Consider the following 26,526-nt stretch of genomic DNA (forward strand, 5'->3'; position numbering starts at 1 on the left):
AACTTAAAATACACATTTAAATTCATTGTAGTATTATGTTAGCAGTCGCGAGCACGTGACGATGTGCGCGCTCATATATGTGTTGTTGTGTGTAACCGCGTGCGGCGCCGTGAGGGGGCCCCTCGCGCGGCCCGCGGCGGGGCCCGTCAGGGGACTCGCCAGGGACTTCACCATGTTCCTGGGAGTGCCTTACGGGAAGATACAGGAAGATAACTATTTTTCTGTGAGTAAATTCTGTTTCACTACATATTTGGTCGGGGAAAAAGTCTTTTCGCATTATCTATACTAATATTATAAAGCTGAAGAGTTTGTTTGTTTGTTTGTTTGTTTGTTTGAACGCGCTAATCTCGGGAACTACTGGTCCGATTTGAAAAATTATTTCAGTGTTAGATAGACCATTTATCGAGGAAGGCTATAGGCTATATATCATCACGCTACGACCAATAGGAGCAGAGTACCAGTGAAAAATGTTACAAAAACGGTGAAAATTATGATTCTCTTATGTGACGCAAGCGAAGTTGCGCGGGTCAGCTAGTAGTATGTATAAAATCTTTTCTCTACATAAAAAGCTCGATATTTGGGTACCTCACGAGCTCACTGAAAGAAACCTAATGAAACGGGTACTCATTTGTGATTCTTGAAGCCAGAGAGATTTTATTACAAGTTTATTATAAAGCAACGTCGCTTCCCGCGTCTGTCTCCATGTCTGTATGTATTAGGTCGGAGAAAAAGTATTTTCGCATTATAGTATGTAAGAACTGGTAATAAAATCTCTTTGGCTTCAAGAATCACAAATGAGTACACGGTTCATTAGGTTTCTTTCAGTGAGCTCGTGAGGTAACCAAATATCGGATGAGAAGGATGAGGATGTATGTTTGTTACTCTTCCACGAAAAAACTACTGGACGGATTTCAATGAAATTAGATCTACAGGTAGTTTATAACACATAGGATACTTTATACCTCGGGATTTTCTTCGCGCGGTCGAAATCGCGGGTGGAAGCTTGTGTTATAAATATTTTTGTACAAAACACAATCTGTTTCCAAACTAAACAGACCTTGTAGACATCCAGATAACTGATAAACATACTTATATACTTGTAAATATATACTTATATAGATTTACAACTATAAACATAAGTTTACCCGTTAGCCGTGGTTTATGACATCATGTATGTATGTGAATGAAGCAAGGGAAGTTTGTAAGGATCGTACCAAGTGACGTTCTTGGGTCCCTGCCTACCAGTAAGTTAAAAATCTGTCACTTCAAATTTTGCTATAGTTCGTAATACTTCGTATAAAAATATTCATATATTCAGTTGAAAGAACAATGGCAAAAAAATCACTTATATTTTTTGAGCGTCTTCGAATCTCAATATTACCAATGTACTTTATTAATTATCGTATGAATTTCAGGAATATCATTTTTACCTCTGAAAGCGACATTTAATAGATTAAACAAAAAGTAAAAAATTGACTATCTAAGAATGATTCTCCATTTCCTTTAGATTAAAAATGTTGCCATTAGGTACTTTGTTGTTTATTAAGTAGATTTATGTTGTCTTTGTCTATTTAATTGTTTAAATAACTAAATAGTCTTCAACGTGAAATATATTGTTATGACAAATTATTAAAAACAGTTACTAATAAACTGAAAACTTCTCATTTATTTTGCTCATACAAAGATATATTTACAGTCAACAGAGATATTTTAGTAGTATTATCTTTTTAAAGTATGGCAACTATATATTGTCTACTTCGGTTCGATTTGATTGTTTGTCGTTGACGTTTGGTGATTTTCGGCATTGATGTGTTGTTGTGTTTTTCGATTACTATTGCTTTTTCGTACCTATTTTCAAACAACTCTGACTTACTGAGGATTTCTGCTCTATTTGTTAACCCTGCATCTCTAACGGATTTCGATTTGGATTGCATTTACATGACTTCTACTGATTCATCATGGACGTTTCCCTTGCTTTTTGGATTTTGTGAACTAGTATAATACTTCTTCAAGTATGGGAAGTCGTGTCAGACTGACTCGAATTCTGTGCGTGAATTGTAACATAGAATAGCTTCCGCTGATACCCTGCTTTAGAACAAAATACAAGAGTTGCCACATTGCTGATTAGCTGGGTTTATCCAATAACATATCTCACGAAAATAGGTTGTCCGGTGGATAGACATACTCGTACAATAGGCTGCTGTGCTGACTTTAGTCTGGTACTTAGGATAGCCCAGGCATCAAGATAATGTACCAACTGAATTTTAAAATGACATGATAATCAGAGATGTGTATGAAAGAAATAAATAATGTATAACCTTTTCATTTTTTATTTACCTTTGTTGTTACAACCAAGCTGATTTATACTATCTGATAACTTAAATACCCCATAAAACAGTTTGTTTTATAATATAACAGTCTAGTTGTAGGAACAATGACTCAATTAAAATATGCCGGAGTGAAGTTGGCTACAAATGGTTTATCAGCAGCTATCGGCTCTTTATCTCTTTATTAACGCAAAGAATTGGAAATGTAGACATAAGACCCAGAGGTTACCATACGGAAATCTCTGGGTACATATTAGTTTTGGGGCTATACCTGCTCGAAAGGTTAAGGCAGTCAACTTCACTACGATGACGATAGTAATACAGGGTGTAATTGACAGCTAACGGTCAATTATAATAACATTTTAATGAAGTGATGATGACATAACCTATAAAAATATAAACTCAAATTACTCAGGATCTCCGGCGCGCCTAATGAACATATTTATATATTTAGAGTCGGGAATTAATGCTGCATATTATAACATTTGTTTTATTTGAAGACGCAACATTTTAAAATTAGTGATTATGATGTATGAGATTTTGCCATTGTTCTTTGATATTCATATATTATTATTTTTTTATCAAAACATGTTGCATGATATTATGTACATAGGTATGTATGTATGGAAGTATAAGTCATTTAACTTAATACATAAATAAATAAATTTAACCCATTAATGTCCCACCGCTGGGCAAGGGTCTCCTCTCGTAATGAGGGACGGGTTAGGCCTTGAGTCCACCACGCTGACCAAGTGCGGGGACTTAGCATACCTTAAAGAACTGTTCTAAAGAACTCCTAGGCATGCAAGGTTGCATCACGATATTTTTCTTTACCGTTGGAACAAGCGACTCTTATCAAATAATTATGCATGCTGGATTTAAATTTAATTTGTTTTTTATTTACTTTTAAATTAACTACATAAGTTAATTATGTCGTATCTCGAAAAACAATTATAATCAACTGTTAACTAGTTTTAGACTGTGACTTCGGTCGCGTGAAAAGATTTCTCGTGGTAAAATGTATCCTATCTATACTTAATATTATAAAGCTTAAGAGTTTGTTTGTTTGATTCTTTGAACGCGCTAATCTCAGGAACTACTGAACCGATTTGAAAAATTCTTTCAGTGTTAGATAGACCATTTATCGAGGAAGGCTTTAGGCTATATAACATCACGCTACGCCTATTAGGAGCGGAGTAGCTACGACAAATGTTACGATAACGGGGAAAATTATGACCCATTTTCTCTTATGTGACGCAACCGAAGTTGCGCGGGTCAGCTAGTGTGTTAATATACAGGTTATAAACTATCTACGTAAACGGTGTGCGACTTAGGACAGAATTTTCATACAAACTTTCATCCCCTATTGTATCCCCTTGGGGGTAGAATTAATCAAAATTCTTTCTTAGCGGATGTCTACGTCGTAACATCGAACTGTATGTCAAATGTCAGCTCGATCCGTCCAGTGGTTTGTGCTGTGCGTTATAGATCACAATGTAGATACTTACTTATTTACTACTTACTTACTGTCAAATACTAAACGGATTTTTATGAAATTTGGTCTATAAATAGTTTCTTATCTGTTATAAAACATAGGATAACTTTTTACAGTTTTAAATCTACTTATAGTTAAATTTTGACGGCGTGATTTTATATACTAGGTATGTATTTAAGATGAAATCCACGAATTCATAGTTATATAATAATATTATCGTTAAAATTTAATTGTTTTAGTTTCTAAACAAAGATAACATTATTATCATTTTGTAAATAAACTGCTTTGATACGGTTGCTATGTATTATACTTATTTATCATTGTAATAATATAACTACATAATTAAAAAACTAAGCCAAGTGCGATATGGACTACCGCACAAAGGGTTCCGTACCATAGGTATGTTTAAAGAAACTGAATAAAAATCATGTTTCTTGTGTGAAAGCCCTCTTCCATTTTATTCTGGTTTTATGGAAATGCATCATCTGTTAGAACCATAAAAATTACGCATCACACAAAAAAAACTAAAGCTTTAGTGTTGCTAGCTTCAAAATTCACCCTAAATATAGGGATAATTAGGGTAAAGTCAAATGTGACACGTGTCAAATTGCAATAATTGACATATTACAATTATATTTTAACTAGAGGCCGCTCGCGACTTCGTCCGCGTGGAAACCCTTCCCGTGTAAATCCCGATCCCTCGGGAACTCCGGAATAAAAAGTAGCCTATGTGTTATTCTGGGTCTTCAGCTACCTTCTCTTTCATCGTAATCGGTTCAGTAGTATTTCCGCATACATACATTCTCACAAACTTTCGCATTTATAATATAAGTAGGATTTATTAGAATTATAATTTTCTTCATTCTATTTCAGGAAGCGTTACCGTACCCAGCATTTACCGAAGAGTTTCAAGCGACTGAAAACCCCGTGATATGTCCACAACACAACAGACGGGGTTTCGAAGGAGAGATTCACTGTTTAAACCTAAACATATATACTCCAAACAACATAACAACGAACAGTAAACTACCAGTTATGGTCTACATCCATGGTGGCGGCTTTACCGAGGGCGACGGCAATTTAAACTCATTACCACCGACATTTTTAATTAATAAAGATGTTATTGTAGTCACAATTAATTATAGATTAGGTATCTACGGATTCCTATGCCTCCCTCAAGTAGGTATTAGCAATCAAGGCTTAAAAGACCAGCAGTTAGCTTTGAAATGGATTAAAAGTAATATAGCAGCGTTTGGAGGTGATGATAGTAATATTACATTGTTCGGTCATAGTGCTGGCTCTATTTCTGTAGATATACATCTATTATACGGCCCAAATGATTTATTTAGTAAAGTTATTCTACAAAGTGGGCAAATTATATCGCCAATAGTAAATCAAGTTGTTTCCGATGAAGAGTTTTTGAGAGGTACAGATTCGTTCAGAAATCTAAGCGATTATGACTGGATGAACCATTTAACACAAATGAATGTTTCCGAACTAATTACTTTGACAAAAGAACACGCATTCAGACCGTGTATCGACGGTAATTTTATAACGAAATATGCTAAAAATTACGCACTTAAAGATAAGTCCGTTTTAATAGGAAACGCTAATAAGGAAATGTTGTTTTTCTACAAAGATACTAATGATTATATTAGTAAATATGATCAACTTTTAAAAATGGCTTTTACGGGTATAGAATCGACTGATATTGAATCTTTTAAGACATTTTATTCGACTGGCAACACTAAAGACGATGCTGTCAGATTTGGCACTGACATTGCGTTTAGTTATCCCTTAGAGAGATCTGTGCGTTATTATTTAGATAACAGAGCGACTGTGTTTAGATATTTGTTCTCGTACGACGGAGAGAGGAACTATGTGAAGATCAGAGATAATATAATAGGGGAAGGAGCGACACATGGAGATGAGTTGGGGTATCTATTTCAGTTGCCATTGTTTTTTAAGCCGCCGAGCGAAAATGATATGAGAGTGATTGAGTATATAACTACTGTTTGGACAAATTTTGCTAAATATGGGTAAGTTTTGCTAATGTGTATATACATATAAAACTGAATGACTGACTGACTGCTGTCTGTCGGATTAACTGACTGACTGTTCGACTGACTGACTAACTGACGAATGATAGACTAACTGACTGACGGACTTATTGACTGACTGACGAATGACAGACTGACTGACTGTCCGACTGACTGACTGATGGACAACGCACAGCCGAAACTACTGAGCATACAGCATTGAAATTTGTTATGAAGATTCCTTAGGAAGTGTAGAGGAGCACTAAGAGAGGATTTTTGGAAATCCTCTTAGGCGCGGTCGGTAGAATATAAAACTGTTGGTCACGAAGTCTCGGGTTCTATTCCCGGGACGGGCACAGTGGACTGCCTCCGTGGCGCAGTGGTTAAGTTCGCCACGCCACTACCATTGCGTGGGGAGGAGGTCTTGGGTTCGATTCCCACACGAAACAACTACCTATTTGTGCGATCCACAAACATTTGTTTCATGTCCGGTTTACTATGTGTCCGTTGTTTGTACATTTGTAAAAGTCCCCGCGACACAAGAGTATATAATATTTTCTTGTTGTCATTTTTTTTATGTTATTTTCTTTTTTGTTTTCCAGTGACCCCACGCCAACAATGAAACAAGAATCAAGTCTTCCATCTTGGCCAAAATACGACAAAATAAATAACTATATAATGACCATAGGGTCTAATGCCTCAGTTGTTAAATACCCGTGGCTGAAATCAGTGGCATTCTGGGACGAATTCTACAAAAATCATGAAGGACATACTATTGGAATACGGTTAAATAATTATAGTATGAATAATGCAAGGAATAATGTCTTAAGTTATAGTTTAATTGTTTTAGTAACAATAAATGTCTTGTTTTAGATTTTTTTGTGATTTCAGACAATTTTTTTTTACCCATTATAGTCTCAATGTTGGGCAAAGGTCTCCTCCCGAGGGGGAGGGTCTAGGCCTTGAGTCCACCACGCTTGCCAAGTGCGGGTTGGGGACTTTGCATACACTCAATGATATTATACAAATTTTTAGGCATGCAAGGTTTCATCACGATGTTTTCCTTCACCGTTAGAGCAAGTGATAATTATTTCTAATACACACATAACTTCGAAAAGTCATTGGTGTGTTGCCTCAGGTTCGAACCTGCTACCACTTGCGTGGGAGGTGCCAACTCTAACCACTTGGCTATCACTACAACCATACGATAAATAAAGAAAACAATTCGTTTATTTTAAAAGTTTATTAAATTAAAACATCAAAACAATGTTGACAATGAGTGCCATTGTCGCGGAGACTTTAACAAACATACAAACAACGAACACAAAGTACAACCAGACACGAAACAACTATTTGTGGATACCACAATTATTTGTTTTGTGTAGGAATCGAACCCACGACCACTGCGACAATGAGGCCGTCCACTGTGACTGCAAGTTGTGCACAGGCTGAAGTTTGCAGTTGCCTACAGTTTGCAGTCTGCAGTAGTCGAGGCTGTATTCTCATCTAATACTGCAAGCTATGTATCCAGGGTAAGTAAGATGAGACTCTCGTGTAACCGACAGGTCTGCCGGCCTCACAACCCAGCACTGAGTGAAACGAGGCCACTCCGATCTGAAAATATAACACACTTATATATACATACATCTGTCAAGTGATCGAGAGTTGAACAATGAGTGTTCCAAGTGATGTGTTCTAAATGATCACCATGATCATGATCATCATGATGAAGGAACACATCGTGAGCAATGTTATGTGTGAGAGTTGTTTAAACAGTTGTTATAGTAATGTAAAGTGACACTTGATCACTGTGGTGGACTCTACTCTCTCATTACGAGAGCTCTGCCCAGCAGTGAGACATTAATGTATTTTCTAACTATCTAGCGGGTCCCTTGCGTACAAATCATCCTCTACTATAACTGCCTAGAAAACGATTTTAGGAAACAATTGTAGCATATGCTTAACTGCACCTATCTCCGTACAAAATTTCTTCAAAATCCATTCTGTTGTTTTTGTATAAAGACTTAGCAGACAAACAGACAGACACAAAAAAAATGGAGGACTTGTAACTAACTTTATGTAAATAATTTGTATGTTTGTAAAAGTCCCTGTAAGCTCAACTAAAACATTACTTCTACGCTAACTTTACTTCTATTATTTGTATGTTTGTAAAAGTAAAAGTTCAAGTGATGTGTAGTGATGTACCAGGGTGTCATGAGAGCGAGGAGGTACTCACCAGCATGTTGTGTGAGGGATACAAGCTGACTATGAGCGGAGTGCCGCCGTCGCCGTTACACGCGCCCCACTTGTTCACTCCGCTCGTACAAACTATGTTGTTATCTATAGACTTGCTGAAGAATTTCTGACATTCAGCGTTACTTATGACAGGTACAAACACACTGTACTGACTCTGGGCTGGCGTGTATACATCCTCTGAAAATAATATTAAGTTTAATTCATCGTATGTACGGAATAACTAAGATTACGCGCGGAAAAGCAGGCGCTTTTCGAGAGAACGATTTTCTTCGCGGGCGCGGACAGATGAGCGCGGCGCGTGCTCTTTCCTTTCCCCTTACACACGCGCTCTTTCACGTGCGATTGTGTTTCATTCGCGATAGAGTGTGTGTGTAAAGGAGGCTATTCAATTGAGAATGTTTTTGACAGGAAAATACAGCAATTTAGAATAGAAGTAGGTATTAAGAGTTAGAGGTACTTACTTTCTTTAGTCTTGCCGTAACCAACCGCTTTGGCAGATTGTCCCGCGAATGTGCTGCTCACGTGATAGTCAGGTAACGCGGCCGGCATTATTGAACCTAATAAATATAACAGAATTATCAATTGGTCTATAAGTCTGTCCTTAGCCTGAAGCCTCCCCGCACGCGAGCAGACGACCAATGAAAATACGCCTAAGATACAAATTGTCTATACTTGGATCATTACAAACATGCAAACTACAACATTGACAAAAGAACTTAGAGAAATACAACATAATCTTCTCTTCTTCTTCATAAATACAGTAGACGTATACGCAGAGTGCGTGTGACGCTCCGAGACGTAACAACGACGTGCTTCCGTTCCCTCACACGCACTCATGGTAACTTTACCTATACCTACATTATTTAAGTATAGGTAAGGTTTAATAGTTGTGGGAATCGAACCCATGACATCCTGATGCAATAGTAGCGGCGTGATGACCTTAACCATTGCGCCACGGAGGCAGTCAAATATTCAGACATGTAAAGTTATTTAGCTATTAATTATAAGTCAGTTAGTTAGTTTGATAGTTAGTGTTTGTTTGTTTTAACGCGCTAATCTCAGGAACTACTGGTCCGATTTGAAAAATTATTTCAGTGTTAGATAGCCCATTAATCGAGGAAGGCTATAGGCTATATAATTACGCTACGACCAATAGGAGCAGAGTACCAGTAAAAAATGTTACAAAAAACGGAGAAAAATTTCACCCAATCTCTCTTATGTGACGCAAGCGAAGTTGCGCGGGTCAGCTATAATTATAAGTCGGTTTGTTAGTTAATTTGGTAGTTGAAAAGTTATACTCACTGGAGTATGACGAGAGAGGCTGTATAGTGATCATCGCTAGATTGTGAATGATCTTGATCGGGTCAAACTTGGGATGAGCGATGATCTCTGTCGCCACCCTCCTTACACCGCCCGAGAACAACTTTGATGAACCTAGGACCACCTGGTGATAGAAACAGAATTGTAATAATATACACAGACCATATCGGTGATGTGTTGTAAAAAGGTAAGGTGTTCGTAACCGACGGTCCTGTATGACAACATGTATGTATGTGAATGAAGCAAGGGAAGTTTAGGATCATACCAAGTGGTGTTCTTTGGTTGCCTTTCCCGGTTCCCCTATGGGAAAAAGGCGTGAAATTATGTATGAATAATAATTTTTGATTGCCTTTAGTTGTGGTCTGTATTTTGTAGTATGAGGCCATGAGGGGTAGGGCTTTATCATATTATAACCCAGGTAACTGTGTTCAGTGTTGTGGAGGTCAGATAGGCAGTCGCTGCATGTAAAATACTGGTATTCAGCTGCATCCGGTGAGACTGGAAGCCGACTCCAACATAGTTGGAAGAAAGACTCGTCAGATTCTCTGCCTACACCTTATAGTATGCGTAATATTAGATCGGGGGAAAAGTCTTTTCGCATTATAGTATGTATAAACCTGTAATAAAATCTTTTCTCTAACACAAAAAAGCTCAATATTTGGGTACCTCACGAGCTCACTGAAAGAAACCTAATGAACCGTGTACTCATTTGTGATTGTTGAAGCCAAAGAGATTTTATTACAAGTTCATACATACTATAATGCGAAAAGACTTTTTCCCCGAACTAATATATTTGTGTTTGTAACATACCGTCATGACTCTGCCCTGAGACTGTCCGTCGTACCAGCAGTGTCCCGCAGTCAGGACTTTCCGTAGACTTAGTAGAGTTCCTCCGCAGACAGACGTGCGGTTATCTGTCAGTGTTATCACTAGACCAGCCTGTGAGATGAACGAGATTGTTGTTGAAATACATCAATATAATAATACTACCTAAAAATACTGCATGTTTGAAGATATGAGGTATGTTCAAGGATAGTTGACATGCCTCGGAATGCCATGGCGTGCTCAAGGATACCTTTACTTTATTTAAACTCCAACTCCGAGAATGCTGCAGTATGCCTTAACATGATGTTACTTGCCTAAGGAAACCGGGATATGTTTAGAGCAGGGGTTCCCAACCTTTTATTGATAAGGGACCATTTTTATATTATTTTTCTTAGCAAGGACCACTATGTAAGTATATAAATATAAAGTGTAATAATCAACCTGAAAATTTTAAATTTTAAAATCATTCGCGGACCATAATTTGTCTTCCGCAGACTACTGGTTGGGAACCACTGGTTTAGAGACACTACGGCATGCTAAGGGATACTACAGCATTAAATGATGTCAGCAATCTACAAAATGATTTAAATAGTAGGTAGTAAGAAAGTTACCAAGTAGGGGTTGTCAGTGGGCGAGGAAGGCATGCCGCCAGTGATCCTGTTGTCGGTCGCCTCCTGCGCGTGGATCCTGCGCGCGGCCGGCACGCCGTACTGGTCGTGGTAGCGCCGCTCCTCGCTCCACGCCGCGCGCGACAACATGGCGCAGACCACCAACAATAACTGCACTCTCAACATCTGAAACATGACTAATATCATCGTGACTAGTTCAACTTAGTACAGAGTGTTGTATACAAGGTTCGCGGCTGGAGGTATACAACATACAGAATGTATAACATCAGTGACCCGCAGTCTGCAGCTGACGGTCACCTGTTTCATACACATACTTCATTTTGGAAATACACAGGACTCTTTAGTATAATCGAGATATATGTTGTACGCTAGGGCTCTCTAATCAGTTGTCGGACTATAGTTTCTGTCCGTTCGTCCGCGTGAAAAGATTTCCGGAAGTAAAATCCTATGTGTTACATCAAATCCGTCAGGTAGTTTTCGCATGATTCAGTAACAAACGTGCGTACTGAAGGAAATCGTGAGCAATGTCATGTGTGAGAGTTGTTTAAACAGTTGTTGTAGTAATGTAAAGTGTCACTTGATCACTGTGATGTACTCTACTCTCTCATTACGAGAGACCCAGCAGTAGGACAGTTATATAATAATTAGTAATCTATCATTATATAGTTATCGAAAAAAAAGGATAGGTGCGTACCGGCGGTCCTGTATGACAACATGTATGTATGTGAATGAGGCAAGGGAAGTTTGTAAGGATCGTACCTACCAAGTGACTTTCTTGGTCTCTGCCTACCACTATGGCAAAAAAGGCGTGATTTTATGTATGTATGTAAATGAGCATTTCCCAAAATATTTGACCATACTCTCAAAAATAGTCTAAAAATAAAATTCATATATATTGGACATATTACGCTAAATATAGGTAGCGTAAACTATTCAAATTCTGAATTTGTGATTGATTTTCTGTTTTAGAGATGTTTTATATAAAAAAACTGTAAAATATTAGTTAAGGGTAAAAGTTCTTTTTTTGTTACTTGGAAATCAGTGTAGAATCATAAAAACTCACTCAAATTGTTTTATGTTTTTATATTTTTCTATGTAGATTATAACATTATAACATGTTGAGAAAAGAAAAATTGTGAATAATGTAATACAATATTTTTTATTGGCACTACATCTGCTTTTTTGTTACCATTAACACTTTCTACTCACAAAGTTTTGTTTTTCTATTAAACTGAAAAGGAAGAATGCTATATTTCTTATTTATTATAAAATATCTGTCATAAAGTTAATTTTAAACCATTACTTATTGTCTTTAAATTTAAAATAATAACAATATTTAACATAATTATCAGCTTTATTTAGGGACAGTAACAAAAACAGAAGCTTCGGTAACAAAATTGGAAATGTTAGGCTTAGCATACACATACTTGACATTATCATAAAATGGAAATAAAAAGTAGTAAAAATCAATACAAAATTAAAAAAAAAATTACGAATGTTTTAAACATTCCAAAATAAAAGGTTCATCAAATGAACTAAAGGAAACAAATAAAAACTTGTGCCTACTTATTTATCACCTTATTTTTAACAATACATTACAATCAATTAAAAATCCATTCGAAAAATAAAGTAGGTACTTTAGTGCTACGGTCAGCCGATTCCACCCAGCAACCGTTTTTATTTTGTAATATTTATATAGATATTGTATATATTACATATTAGTAAAATACATTTATTGTAGTAGTATGTAATCGGTATTATCAAGTTTGGTGCTCGTTTGAAAATGATGCCCTATTCATGTTAGATCCTATGTAACAATTTTCAAATTAAGCAATATCAACGTAACTTTAGAAAGAGAAAGCAATATTATGCTTAATTTAATTGTAGGTACCCACCTACAACAAATTTTTTATGAGATGTGTAAGTAGGTACTTGGCTTTATAAAATCCTTTTTTGTTACCCCGCGTTCCGATTATACGTTACCACGCGAAAGTAACAAACACAGAAGTAACGAAATGAAGGTTTTAGATATTCAAAAAATAAAATTTCCGTTAAATTCTAACAGTTGAAACAAGTATTTTGCATCAAAATGTAGTGCATAAAACTAACTGTTAACCAATTTTAACAAAATATTAAATCACTATGAACTTACCTTGACACAACGTAACAAATCCTGGAAAGAATTTGTGGCAGTGCAGTGTGAAGTGTCTGGTCGCGGTTGTTGTTGACTCCAAAATGTAATTTCAACAATATCGCGAAGTTAAATATCATCTAAGGTGTTGCCACGAGTAAAAACACTAAATAATTTAACACCTTTTGAAAAAAATCGATACGATAATCGGTAACAAAATCTGAATTTTGTTTCGGAACTTTTTATGGGACAATATTAGTTTTGAAATAAAATAAACAAGTATAGCATGTTTTACAATAAACTCAATATTACATGAATTTTAATACATTAATCAGTGTTTTAGGATTAAAATATATATCTAGGTTCTTAGAATTTTATGAAATTATATGAATTCGAAATCACTGCGGTCACCATGGGACAAACTGTTTTCCATACTACGATAATTTTGATATTTTAGATTATTACATTTTAAAATTAACTAATCAATTTGTACGCTATTTTGATATTTTGTCTGATAATTTAATAATATTGATGAAGTAATGACAATCGAATATATTAGTTGTAATATCATATTAAAAAAATAATCAAAAACAAAAACATGGGACATTGTGATAGTGGATGTGGTCAGAAAAATTGAGAATTGCTCAAATATGACTTACTTTTACAAGACGTCCTTCGCTCTGTCAGCGATACACTGTGACATATTCGTGTGTAACTGATATTTATACTGAACATACATTATAATACTCAAGTGCGTATCTCTCTATGAAAGGTGCTTGACAAAGGGACTTTACTTTCAGTTATATCATTATTATGTTGTTTTCTAATTAATTATGTTATCAATAATTAATCCAATACTTTAGTTCCGTAAACTTTCTATAGATACTTTTTCCCGCGGCTGCACTCGCGAAGACTTTAATAAATGTTTTTCCTTCTATTCAGTTAATGGAAACAACCGAGGCAACACACCAATGACCTTTCCAAGTTATGTATGTATTAGAAATAATTATCACTTGTTCCAACGGTGAAGGAAAACATCGTGAGGAAACCTTGTATGCCTAAAATTTGTTTAAATCATTTATTGAGGGCATGCAAAGTCCCCAACCCGCAGTTGGCCAGCGTGGTGGACTCAAAGCTTAACCTCTCCCCCTTGTTAGGGAGTAAACCCTTGCCCTGCAGTGGGACAGAAATGGGTTGAAAATCTAGGTAAATCGTGCATGACTAGACTCTCTATCCCCTGGTTTCTGAGGTACATTTAGCGGTAGTTTATCTATTCAATAGCGATTTTTTTGTATGAGTTTTAACGCTATTGAATAGATAAACTACTGTTAAATGTAAGTTCTCCAGAAACCGGGGGTTAGTTGTTTATTTCACCATTGGACGTATGTGTTCCTTTACAGACAGAAAGACATAGTTTCTATTACTTAATTAGTAGGTAAGTAGCTAAGTAGCTATATTACAATACTAGCTGACCCGCGCAACTTCGCTTGCGTTACATAAGAGAGAATGAATCAAAATTTTCCCCGCTTTTGTATTTTTTTTTTTGCTGGTACTCTGCTCCTACTGGTCGTAGTGTGATGATATATAGCCTATAGCCTTCCTCGATAAATGGGCTATTGAACAATGAAATATTTTTTCAAATCGGACCAGTAGTTCCTGAGATAAGTGCGTTCAAACAAACAAACAAACAAACTCTTCAGCTTTATAATATTAGAATAGAAGAATAGATTTAATGCACTGTAAACACTTGTTCCGAAATAAATGTTGATGCAATGACGCTATCACATGAAGTGCCTCAGTAATTAATAACCTTGAACAGGCTCTATTTGAAGAAATTGGAGCTTGTGAGTTGTGACCCGTCGCTAAGTTACTACAGCCGCTCGGATCTATCTCTGACGTTAAGTCGCGCTTGCCGAGGTTAGTCAATGCATTGGTGACCATGTTATACTTTATGAGTTTCGCCGTGTTCCGGAAGGCACGTTAAATAGTAAGTCCCGGCTAATATTTTCAAAGATCTTTGATAGTCGTTAACAATAGTCAGAAGCTTGAAAGTCTGACTTAGCCTTATTTTAGTATCGTGTTATTATAAGCCAGGTAACTGTGTTGTGGAGGACTGATAGACAGTCGCTCCATGTAAATAAAATAAGTACTGTTATTCAACGGTATACGGTGAGTTTGCAAGCTGACTCCAACATAGTTGAAAGAAAGACTAACCCCCGGTTTCTGAGTACTTTCAACGGTTGTTTATCTATTCGATAGCGTTTTTTTATATGAGTTTAAACGCTTTTGAATAGATAAACTATCGCTAAATGTACCTCAAGAACCGGGGGTAAGTAGGCTGATGATGATACTCTGTTTGAAGAAAATTAGCTAAATGAAACCATATTTGAAGCACAAGTAGCATAAAAATGAATTTGAAATACTTATTGACTGTTCGGAGGTAAAAAGGTCGCTGGGTCAGCTAGTTCTTAAATAAAATTATTCCTACTAAGTACACGTTTCTAAAAAATGAGTACCAGGCATTTATAACTTACAAGGAGATCTTTTGAATTTAGAGGGTAGGCAAAGTTTATTGGAATATTCTAGATGGCACTACGACATCTGTCGTGTAGATGCTTAGCTTCTAGCTAGACCACAGCCTAGTTAGTATCACTACAAACCGCTAGATGGCAGAGTCGAGAAATCCTATTAATTAATCCTTGTGTAGAAATTCGTTCAATTAAGTATTTAAATTATTTCTTATTAAGGCGAAAAATATTCATAAAGAGATCTTCCAAAATGATTATGTTCGCATCGAATACAAAGTTAATTTGAGTATCCTAAATTGCGTGCTAGCGACATCTGTCATAAAGTATTTGAACTTCCAGCTAGTATTAATAATTAATTAGGTACCTACTTTTCAATCAGATGGCCGAGCCGCGAAATTCTAATTAATTTATCCTTACTTAGAAATTCTTTTAACTCAGCATCAAAATTATTTCTTGTTTGGGCGCACATTAAAAATAATGTAACAGGCCTATATTGCATAATTTACAAGGAGATTTTACTAATTTTACTATTCGGACCTAGTTTCAATTCAAACCACTAGATGGCCGAGCCGATCAATACTTTACGTTGATCCTTATGTAGAAGTCGATTTATTTAATTAATTAAATTATTTCTTACTGACGAACACGTTAAGAATAAGTATCTGGTTTGTCTGAATTACATGAAAGTCACTTCATAGCATAATGTTCGTGTCGTGGACAAAGTTGGAATATCTTAGTCTGTCAGCGACATCTGTTATGCAGTACCTGAACTTCTAGCTATAATGATTTTTTCATTCGTTATCATCCTAATTAGTTTAAATTCAACCATAAGATGGCCGACCCGAGAAATCCTATAATTTGATCCTTGTGTAGAACTAAACTCTTCTAATACAATATCAAATTTGTTTCTTACTGAGGCACACGTTTAGAATAGGTTCCAGGCATTTTTTATTAATTAATATTTTATTTAGAGATCTTTCAAAATTTAATTGGCCGGATCGATTGTTTGGAATATCGTAGATTGCACGCTGGCGACATCTGTCTTGTACCAGCAGAACTTCCAGCTACACTAATTAGTTTCACTATAAACTGCTAGATGGCCGAGCCGATCAATACTTTAAATTAATCCTTATTTATAGATATCCATTTAGTTAATTGAGAAGAATATTTCTTATTGAAATACACATTTGGATATTTTGTTTAAATTACAAGAAAGTCCCTTAATAGCAGAATCCTCCGGTCGATGGTAAAGTTTATTGGAACATCCTACATTACCAACGACATCTGTTATGCAGTAGCTGAACTTGTAACTATAATTACATAATAATGAGTGTTTGAATTCAAACCGTTAGATGGCCGCCCAGAAACCCTTTAATTTGATCCTTATTTCTATATAGTGAAAAGTAAATTATCATTATTTCAAAATATATTAGCCAATCGCAATTTCCTTACATTTATATGCGTCAATGTGACATAATGTCTCTCTTTTCTGAAGAATAAAGAAGAAATAAAACTTTCGAATTAACATAAAAAGGCGGCCATATTGAAAACAAAACAAATTTCAACGATAGAAATTCTTTTATTTCATAAATAAAACTATTATTATTTCTTACATACACATTTAGAATAGGTACCAGGCTTTTATAAACCTCAAAGAGATCTTTTAAAATAAGTATACTCTTAAAACATTCATAGGACATTCCAGAGCCGTCTTTTTTATTATAAACATCAAGATGACTTAAAACTATAATAAAATGTAGACATAAAAACAAAATCATTTGTCTCAAGTACCAGGCTCTCATAAGTTACAAAGAGTTATGTATTCTTCTTCCTAGCTCCGTGCGATACTTTAAGATGTTGTTGCAAATTCATTCGTGACTTGAAAACTTTGTTGGGACAGTGGGGACACTCGACTGACGCTGACTCCGGCGGATGCACGTACTTCAAATGTTGATGAAGGCATAAGCGACTCTTGAAGATTTTCCCGCAGACTTCACATTTGTGAATCTTGTTACCTGTGAATAACAAAATATTATAAGCTTCTCTCAAGTGATCGAGAGTTAAACAATGAGTCATGTCGAAATAATGATCACGTTGTTATAACGATGAAGGAAGACATCGTGAGCAATGTCATGTGTGAGAGTTGTTTAAACAGTTGTTGAAGCCTCTCTGGGAACACTGAAATGTCCAAGATGCAACCTTGCATGCCTGAGTCCTATCGCACAGTTCTTGAAGGCATGCAAAGTCCCCAACCCGTAGGTATTTGGCGAGCGTGGTGGACTCAAGGGCAGGCTTTACCCCTCACTACGCTCGGTACTAACGTCACTCTATCGAGTAAGTAGGTACCATACATTTACTAGGTACTTAACTGAACTACTCGTTAGAATTAGAAAATCGGCAGAACGGTTGCGCGCGAGACGCGAAACCGGTTGCGCGTTGAACGAGTTAGCTAGCGTTGAATCGCGCGGCGCTATTTCTTATTTTGCGAATACCCTACATTATTATTATCGTGTAATGTTTATTTATATTACCTGATGGATGTAATTTTAAATGACTCTGACAGTATTACGAGTGATGAAGATATATCTGAGACTATGATGAGTGAGCAACAAGTTGAAGAGTGTATTGAGAGAAGTCGAGTGCAGTTATTGGAGAAAAGGAAGGAAGAAAATTTATTAGGGCCAGAGAAGAGACCTAGACAGGACAGTGAGGAAAAAGATTCTGAAGAAATTATAGAGGAGGATGAGTTTATTACTTTCAAGAAGAAGAATAAAAAATCGAAGATTTCTACTGATTTAACTACTAATACTTATAATACCATCAAGAACGCAATGAGCCCTGTTGACCCGAAGTCTGTACCCACATATATAGTTTGTGTAACAGGAATTGAGGTTTTGCCAAAACAATTTGGTATGGCTAAATTACTTAGATCACAAGATATTCTGAATATCCAAAAAATTAACTACAAAAATCCCTACAAAATCTATATATATTTTGAGAATAAACAGGAGGCAGAAAAGTTAATAAATTCTGAATGTTTTAGAAACTTAAACTATAATTGTCGATTAATTGATGAAGTCACAATATCATACGGTATAGTCAGATATGTGGACTTGGACATGAATGAGGAAGAAATTAGAGACAACTTGCAATGTGACTGTGATATTATATCCATAAAAAGATTAAAGAGGCAAACTGAAACCGGTGAATGGGTTGACAGCGAGACTATTCGCGTAGCCTTTAAAGGTTCAACTTTACCCCCGTATATTTCTGGATACGGGTATAGGTTTAAAGTTGAGCCATACATATTTCCAGTCTCACAATGTTCCAAATGTTGGAAGTTTGGACACTTAAGCCGAACATGTCCAATAAAGAAAATTATCTGTCCAAAATGCTCTGATAGTCACCCTAATTGTGAAACTAAAATATTTAAGTGTATAAATTGTAAAGGAAATCATATGGCGCTAGACAAGAGCAAATGTCCAACATTTTTAAAAGAAAAACAGATTAGGAATATAATGTCTGAGCTGAATTGCACATATAAACAAGCTCTCGAAGTGTATTTAACTCATTATAACGAATCGAGCCCTGAGAAGCCTGTAGAGAAGTCCGAGAACCTTAAAACTACTACGGCCATAGAAAAGTCAGCATATTCAGAAAATGGACCTGTCAAAAGCGCCAAAACTTACAGAGATGTAGTATTAACTAATACTTATGTAGCCAAGGATACTTTAAACTACGAACAAGTTGATGACAATGCTCAAAAAGATAATACTACATTTTCTGCCGCGTCTCCAATTTTGAGAAGTAAATCGATGAAGAGACAGTCTGCAAATACAACTCAAAAAACTTGCGAGCGAACGGAAGATGTTTTATTGTTTTCTACCACCGAAAATATGCCTGAACAAAATGATGGAACTGAAAATACTCGTGGTTCTAAATCGACTACTAGAGACTACAAGTATCTACTAGAAAAGTTAAAAAATATTTGTATGACCAAAACAAATTTTGAAGACATAGCTAAAGGCATATGTAGATGTATTTTTGAAGAGTTAATAGTGTTTGTGACTAGCTTAATTAAAGATCTGGACTTCGTGGGCAAAATTATGAATGTATTTAGTTATGGCTAATAATAAGGATTTTGTGTTGAATTTTATGCAATGGAATGCACAGAGCTTGAGACCTAAACTGGAGGAATTTAAGCTGTTGTTATCACAGGAACGTATACACATTGCTCTAGTTAGTGAAACGTGGTTAGACTATAGTGTGTCTTGTAAAATTCATGGATATGATGTATACAGACAAGACAGAGATGATTCCTATGGAGGTATTGCTGTGATAATTCATAAGTCAGTTAAGTCCCAGAAAATACCGGTGAGTACAAATAATTCTGGAATCGAAATTATATGTATTAAGCTTATCAATTGCGGTATTATTGAGCACATAATACTGGTTTACTGCCCAAGCTCGGTTCGTACTTTGCAAACGGATTGGGATACAATTTTTTCGAAATTTGGGAAAAAATGTATGATAGTAGGAGATTTTAATGCTCACCACAGTAACTGGTCTTACAAGAATGATAATAGAGGCAAACAGATTTATGAATCAGCTTTAGAGTATGGGTTTATTTCTTTAAATAATGGAGATCCTACGAGAATTAAACTAGTCAATAACTGTCTCCAAAAATCATCTCCAGACATTACATTCACATCAGCTGATATTGCAATTAACTTTGAATGGTCAGTAACTAATGAGAGCTTGGGCAGTGATCATTTATTTATTAAAATTCAAATGAGTTATCAAGACTATGTGCATATTTCTAAAATTCGTCATTACAAATTAGCGGACTGGAATTCTTATAGAACATATTTAACTAATCACCTATGTTTCCCAATAGAAATAACACATGTACAACCCATGTATGATAATTTTATTCATCGAATAAATATTGCCGCTGACAAAAGTATACCCATAAAGAGAACATGTCACAATCCAAACAGTAATTTTAGACCAAAAAGTTATTGGACTCAAGTCATCTCAAAATTAGTTAGCGAACGAAGACTGGCTCTGGCTAAATTTCGGAAAAATCCTACTCCCAATAATTTAATTATTTTAAAAGAGAAAATCTTAAATGCAAAACGGGCTATATCTAAAGCCAAACTGAATGCTTGGCAATCATTTTGTTCGACTATTGATCACTCAATGTCCGTGTCTGAGGTATGGAATAAGATGCGATGGGTGAAGGGGTTTAACAGATCTAAAGCATATATACCACCGGAAGCTAAAACAGAGTTATTGCACAGTCTCACACCTGATTTCGTTACATCTGAACCACCATCCTTTTTATCTGCTAACGTATTGCTAGAATCAGATTTTAGTTTGAATGAAATGCGTGAATGTTTCAAAAGTAAAGACACAAGCCCAGGTGAAGATATGATATCTTATTCTATGCTTTCACATTTACCTGAGGCCGCAGAATTATATTTACTACGACTATATAACCTTATACTCAGTTCCGGTTCCGTCCCGTCACAATGGCGTAGTGTTAAAATTGTACCCATCCCAAAGCCAGGCAACGATGGTAAGCTTAGACCTATTTCTTTGATGTCCTGTGTTTGTAAAATATTTCATTCAATGATAGAGAAAAGAATTGAATGGTTTATAGAAAGAAATGAGCTTTTATCTCCGTTTACGACTGGCTTTCGGCGGGGTCAATCCTGCCTAGACTGTCTAGCTCGTTTGGTGACGCAAATTCAAATTGGTTTTACAAAAAAGACACCGACACTTGCTTGCTTTTTGGATGTTGAAAGCGCGTACAATAATATTCAGACAAATAAGATGCTTATTATTCTAGACAACTTGAACATAGGTAGAAGTATCTGTCGGTATTTATGGAATTTTCTCAGTGAAAGACGTCTGGAAATCGCGCGTGATATAGGAGAGAAAGCGATAGTTAGAGTTGCGAGCAATGGCTTAGCCCAAGGTGACCCTTTGTCACCTTTACTTTTTAACATTGCTACTTTCAAAATTTGTCGAGATATTAGCTCAAGTATATATGTTTGTCAATATGCAGATGATTTTGTGCTTTATACTACAGGTCTGGACATTCTGGAGAGTACACAGAAAATTCAAAATTCTTTAAATGTTTTTAGAAATTTATTGGTAGAGTTAGGTCTGGACATATCTTCACAGAAATCAAAATACTGCATATTTGATACAGGTCGAATTCAGAAACAAATAAATTTAGTAGTTGACAATAATCCTCTTGGGCGTGTAGAAACATATAAATATTTAGGAATTTGGCTGGATAGGTCTTTACGCTGGAGTAAACATATTAATGAGACCGTTGAAAAGGCGTTAAAATACCTCAATTTGCTCAAAGTTCTCGCTAATTCTTCTTGGGGTGTCCACCAGAACCATCTTAGAAGGATTTATTTAGCTATTATCAGAAGTAGGTTAGACTATGGCTCGTTCTTTTATAACAATAGTGCTAAAATTCATAAATATAAAATAGATAAAGTACAGAATCAGGCATTAAGAGTGGTGGGTGGATTTATTAGAAGCACTCCAATCCACGTCATGGAAACCGAGCTCTGTGTTCCTCCATTGCATTTACGAAGACAATGGCTAGCGTATAAGTTTTGTTTGAAATCTCGTTCTATGTCAAATAATATTACAAATAAATTATTGGCTGAACTTAACAGTTTGGCACATCAGAGATATTGGTTAAATAAAGAGATGCCACTATTAATACATACATATAAAGAAGTATTTAACGAAAACATAGAGGAAAAAAGTACTTTAGAAATGTATAATTTGAGAATATGGGTTTCCAGTATCAATGTTAAGGATTGTATAGTCTTAAATTTAGATGCAATTAAAGTACCTAAAAGCGCTTGTGAACCTAACTACATGTATTACAGTACTGTTTCAGAGTTACGTCAGAAATATTGTGAATATCATTTTATTTTTACCGATGGGTCTAAAACTGTCAATGGAAGAGGTGCTGCCTATTATGATCCGCTTAAACCACAAGAAAGCAAATGTTTTAAAATAAGTGCTAATTTATGTATTATGTCGTTGGAGCTCATTGCAATTTCAGAAGCTATAACATATGCAAAAAATCTAGGTGAGAGAAAAATATTAATATGCTCAGACAGCAAAAGTGCGCTGCAGCATATAGCTCGTTGCGCCTCTGGGCACAGAGGTGCAACGATAGCTTATAATATTATTTCTGATATTGATACTTTATCGTTTAACGGTGTAGATCTGAAATTGCAATGGGTTCCCGCACATATTGGCTTACATGGTAACGAGGAGGTTGATAATCTTGCTAGAAAAGGAATATTGGAAGGAGAATATATAGATATAAAACCTAACTTTTCAGAATACCTACCTAAATATAGAGAAAAATGTCGTCAAAGTTGGATGGAATATTTCGATTTGAGATCTAGAAATAAGGGTATCTGGTACAAAACAATAGTTGCTGAGCCTCCTCGTATACCATGGTTTGCCAGTGCTAAACTAAGTAGACAGTTGTTAGTGGTAGCTATGAGAGTGCGATCTGGACACTTGCCTCTAAATAACTTTGCCTTTCTTATGAAAAAGCTCACCTCGCCGAACTGTGAAACATGTGGCATAGTAGAAGATACTGTGCATTTACTGACGGAATGTGTGCGATTTGAAATAGAAAGAGAAATATTAGTAAATAATCTAGGCATACTTAAAAACAATGTAGGTTGTTTTCACGAAATTTTATCTTCACCAATGTCTGATGCTGCTGAAATGTTATTTAGATTTGTACATCTTCGTTTTAAGGCTGAATAAGTTAAGTTTGTTTGTGTATCACATTGTAATAAGGTACGATGGGACTGTCATGTATTTTATATAAAAGTCCCTAAACTAAATAAAGAATAAAAAAAAAAAAAAAAAAAGAAAATCGGCAGAAGACCGCGAAGGCGCGAACTATCGCGTATCGACATTTTGACATTTAGATAAAAAAGAACGTTCTGAATTAGAAATCCAAATTAAATTTATTTAATTATGTATAAAATAATTTAACACCTATTAAATAATTTTGTGTGTAAAAAAATATCACGTTTATTTTCTTGAAATAAATAATTTTAGTTTACGATTAACCGTATGAGTAAATTAAAAAATACAGCAACATGAAAATTACGAAATCAATGTTTTTCAACGAAACATTCAATCCAAAAAATGCGTCTTTTCCTTTCGTTGCAGCAGGCCAAGGAAACAATATCGATACAGCCTCATCTTTCTAATATGCGTCGTATTCGGTTCGAAATGTTAAAATAATTTTATTAAATAAAATAAATAAATTAAAAACATTCGCTTCATTAAACAATATGTTTTCAAATTATTTTATTGTTACGTAAAAATCATTCCTCTGCATACAGTAGTTCTTGCAAAACTGATCAATTCAATCTTATAAATTTTTCGTACAAAATTTCATAATTGCCGGTTGTCAATACTCAATAGCCATCTTTACACACACACTCTATCGCGCATGAAACAACAATCGCGCGTGAAAGAGCGCGCGTGTAACGGGTGCAAGGGGAAAGGAGAGTAAACACGAAGAAAATCGCGAGTGAAGAGCTTGCAGGCTTTCCCGCGCGTAATCCTGTACGCTCCTAAGAACGCGTCATACAGTGTGAGTAAAGCCGGCTAATCGCACTACAGGACCTTGGCTTTTCATAATATACGTCATAATCAAAAGAATCATAGGAATGTGACAATGTGTAAATATGCGAGCGAAAGACTGATATCGTGACATGACTTAGTTCGCACGTTTAAAATAGCCCGAGTAAAGTTAGATCGCACAGCAATTAGTTATTTGAAGAAATTCAGCTCTTCACTTAGCACAGCACAGCATTGTTAAATCAATATGAATAAAACTATAGCTTGTTTTATGTATGCACTTACCGCTAGGATGTACATTCCGTTTATGATTAGACAAATACTTCAGACTTCTAAACTTCTGACCGCAAAGATTACACTCCTCAGAATCTTCAACCGCTTCATGTACCAGTTTCACATGCTCTCTCAGCGTCAACTTTGACTTAAAATTCCTGTTACATCGACCACAAGTCAAAATCATGTCTGGTTTCTGATGTTCGTTCAACAAATGTTCTTTTAAACAGTACTTTGGTAGTTCTAACAGGCATATCGGACAAGCAACGGGCTCTAACAAGTCATTATCGTCCGTAAAGTATTTTGTTTCAACGTCTCTCATGATTTGTTGGAACGATTTCCGCTTTCTCACTTTAGTTTCAGGCTGGCATTCTTGCCTGTGTATTACCAGTAAGCGTTTCTCTTGAAAAGTGTTCGTACAGTTGTGGCATTTGAATAGAATTCTTCGGTAATTGTGTGTCTGGGTCATGTGTTCGGAGAGCAGCCCTGCATCAAAGTCCTCTAAGCAGTGGAGACAGACCATGAGTCCGGTCTTAGGGTCCATCATTGCGTCAGTTGAGTTAAATTCAATCGGTTCCTGATTAGTTTGTACGCATTGTGCGAGTTCTAACAGAGCCCTGTAAGATTGCCGGTAGATAATATATATGGAAAGATTGAACGAAAACAACTTAACATAATTAAACTTAATATTTTGTAATAAATAGAAAAAGGATATAAAAAAATATAATAATATAAGAAGTTTGGCCAAAGGGTTTCGTGTTAAAAGCCAGGTAAAGAACTGTGTTGTGGAGATCTGATCGACAGTTGCTCCACATATAATACAGGTATTCAGCTGCATTTGGTGAGACTGGAAGCCGATTCCAACATAGTTGGAAGAAAGGCTAGACTGATGATGACGTAAATAAGTTTGCCTACCCCTTTGGAAATCCGGTGGGATAATACAAATGCACGATATAAGAGAGGCTTGCTTTAGAGTAAAATTTTAACCAAAAAGGTTTATATATTTAGGTTAAAAGAGTAAAAGACAGACTTTCATATTTAGAATATTAGTATAGATATGTAGAAATGGCACCATGTGCGGAGTAAACCTTTATATACTAAAATATCTTTTTATTTTTACTTATGTAACATCAACAGTAATTTTATATGAAATATATATTTCTTGCCTACACAACATACTACCAGGCATTATTTAAAATTTTAAACATATTTTTATAAGAAATATATATCTTTCAACCTATCCCTATGGGTAATAGACATTGTATAATGTTTTTTTTTATAACTTTTTTTTTTATTTAACTTTGACAATACAAGAATAATGCCAATAAAAGTATACACATTTTTATGAAAATAAATCATATTTGACTTTGGTTTCAAAAACGCTAATTTAATACGAATAATTGGCAACAAATTCATAATAATTCTACATTATTTAAATAAGTTATTAAATTCTTTCCTCACTTAAAATGATGCATACAAAAATAAATTATACGTATTTGTCCAGAAAAAAAAACTAACGTGAATTCATAAAATTAAAATAGCGCACCGACCTTTGGATGAACATAAGCAGGAATCTACCGCCATAGTCATTAAAAAAGTGATAGAAAACGGAAAAATAAGTGAAAATAAATATCAAACCAAAGAGATTTACATACAAAGAATTATATGTTTCATCTTCTTCCTCTTTTATCTCTGCTTTTACTGTGACCCCGAGGTCGTAGCTGCTCCCTTCCAGGGGATCAGTGTCCACCTGCATCATGGACTTGTATTGATGCAGTTTTTTAAAACAATAGATGATATTTCCTTGATGATTGAAAAGTACGCGGAAGATTGGATCAATAATATTGTTCTGTCATTTTGGAATTGACAGTTCTAGTGATGTGTTTAGTAGGTGTATTGTTTATCGATACGAGTAGCAACAACGACGGAAATATTTTAATGCAAAGGGTCTTAAACGCGATTGATAAAATTTTATGGTTAAATATTTGTTTACCCGACATTTAGTTACAATAATTGCAAAACGTTGGCTTGTCTCTGGATGGAAC

General features: G+C 35.5%; 3 protein-coding genes across 4 annotated transcripts; 1 reads left to right on the forward strand and 2 right to left on the reverse strand.

Moving 5' to 3' along the window:
- Nucleotides 1–18: 18 nt before the first annotated feature.
- LOC142985615 (carboxylesterase 1D-like) lies at nucleotides 19–6,746 on the forward strand. Its single transcript, XM_076133896.1, has 3 exons — nucleotides 19–223; nucleotides 4,696–5,861; nucleotides 6,464–6,746. Exons 1-3 carry the CDS (start codon nucleotides 62–64, stop codon nucleotides 6,732–6,734), a joined length of 1,599 nt encoding a protein of 532 aa, XP_075990011.1. The 5' UTR covers nucleotides 19–61; the 3' UTR covers nucleotides 6,735–6,746.
- A 350-nt stretch (nucleotides 6,747–7,096) lies between these two features.
- LOC142985491 (collagenase-like) lies at nucleotides 7,097–13,774 on the reverse strand. Of its 2 annotated transcripts, none has more exons than XM_076133699.1 (7): nucleotides 13,682–13,774; nucleotides 10,874–11,056; nucleotides 10,248–10,376; nucleotides 9,420–9,561; nucleotides 8,579–8,674; nucleotides 8,098–8,294; nucleotides 7,097–7,475 (listed from the first exon to the last, which is right to left on the reverse strand). In XM_076133699.1, the coding sequence occupies exons 2-7, from the start codon at nucleotides 11,054–11,056 to the stop codon at nucleotides 7,368–7,370; spliced, it is 855 nt and encodes a 284-aa protein (XP_075989814.1). In that variant the 5' UTR covers nucleotides 13,682–13,774; the 3' UTR covers nucleotides 7,097–7,367. The 2 variants fall into 2 exon arrangements, with proteins under 2 accessions (XP_075989814.1, XP_075989812.1); XM_076133697.1 differs by lacking the exon at nucleotides 13,682–13,774 and adding an exon at nucleotides 13,044–13,199.
- Nucleotides 13,775–17,115: 3,341 nt separating this feature from the next.
- LOC142985540 (uncharacterized) lies at nucleotides 17,116–26,343 on the reverse strand. The gene is made up of 3 exons (XM_076133773.1): nucleotides 26,137–26,343; nucleotides 24,494–25,098; nucleotides 17,116–17,565 (listed from the first exon to the last, which is right to left on the reverse strand). The coding sequence occupies exons 1-3, from the start codon at nucleotides 26,238–26,240 to the stop codon at nucleotides 17,366–17,368; spliced, it is 909 nt and encodes a 302-aa protein (XP_075989888.1). The 5' UTR covers nucleotides 26,241–26,343; the 3' UTR covers nucleotides 17,116–17,365.
- Between the last annotated feature and the right edge of the window lie 183 nt (nucleotides 26,344–26,526).

This window comes from Anticarsia gemmatalis, chromosome 30 (assembly GCF_050436995.1).
Source record: "Anticarsia gemmatalis isolate Benzon Research Colony breed Stoneville strain chromosome 30, ilAntGemm2 primary, whole genome shotgun sequence".
Taxonomy (NCBI): Eukaryota; Metazoa; Arthropoda; class Insecta; order Lepidoptera; family Erebidae; genus Anticarsia; species Anticarsia gemmatalis.

What these genes read in the sequence shown, in the direction of transcription:
- LOC142985615 (XM_076133896.1), top strand. Translation starts at nt 62, where the DNA reads ATGTGCGCGCTCATATATGTGTTGTTGTGTGTAACCGCGTGCGGCGCC. An exon ending in AGGAAGATAACTATTTTTCT is followed by an intron (nt 224 to 4,695) that starts GTGAGTAAATTC and finishes ATTCTATTTCAG; the next exon opens with GAAGCGTTACCGTACCCAGC. An exon ending in ACAAATTTTGCTAAATATGG is followed by an intron (nt 5,862 to 6,463) that starts GTAAGTTTTGCT and finishes TTTGTTTTCCAG; the next exon opens with TGACCCCACGCCAACAATGA.
- LOC142985491 (XM_076133699.1), bottom strand. Translation starts at nt 11,056, where the DNA reads ATGTTGAGAGTGCAGTTATTGTTGGTGGTCTGCGCCATGTTGTCGCGC. An exon ending in CCACTGACAACCCCTACTTG is followed by an intron (nt 10,377 to 10,873) that starts GTAACTTTCTTA and finishes TTCATCTCACAG; the next exon opens with GCTGGTCTAGTGATAACACT. An exon ending in ATCCCTCACACAACATGCTG is followed by an intron (nt 7,476 to 8,097) that starts GTGAGTACCTCC and finishes TTATATTTTCAG; the next exon opens with ATCGGAGTGGCCTCGTTTCA.
- LOC142985540 (XM_076133773.1), bottom strand. Translation starts at nt 26,240, where the DNA reads ATGATGCAGGTGGACACTGATCCCCTGGAAGGGAGCAGCTACGACCTC. An exon ending in GATGAAACATATAATTCTTT is followed by an intron (nt 25,099 to 26,136) that starts GTATGTAAATCT and finishes GCAATCTTACAG; the next exon opens with GGCTCTGTTAGAACTCGCAC. An exon ending in ACGGAATGTACATCCTAGCG is followed by an intron (nt 17,566 to 24,493) that starts GTAAGTGCATAC and finishes TGTTATTCACAG; the next exon opens with GTAACAAGATTCACAAATGT.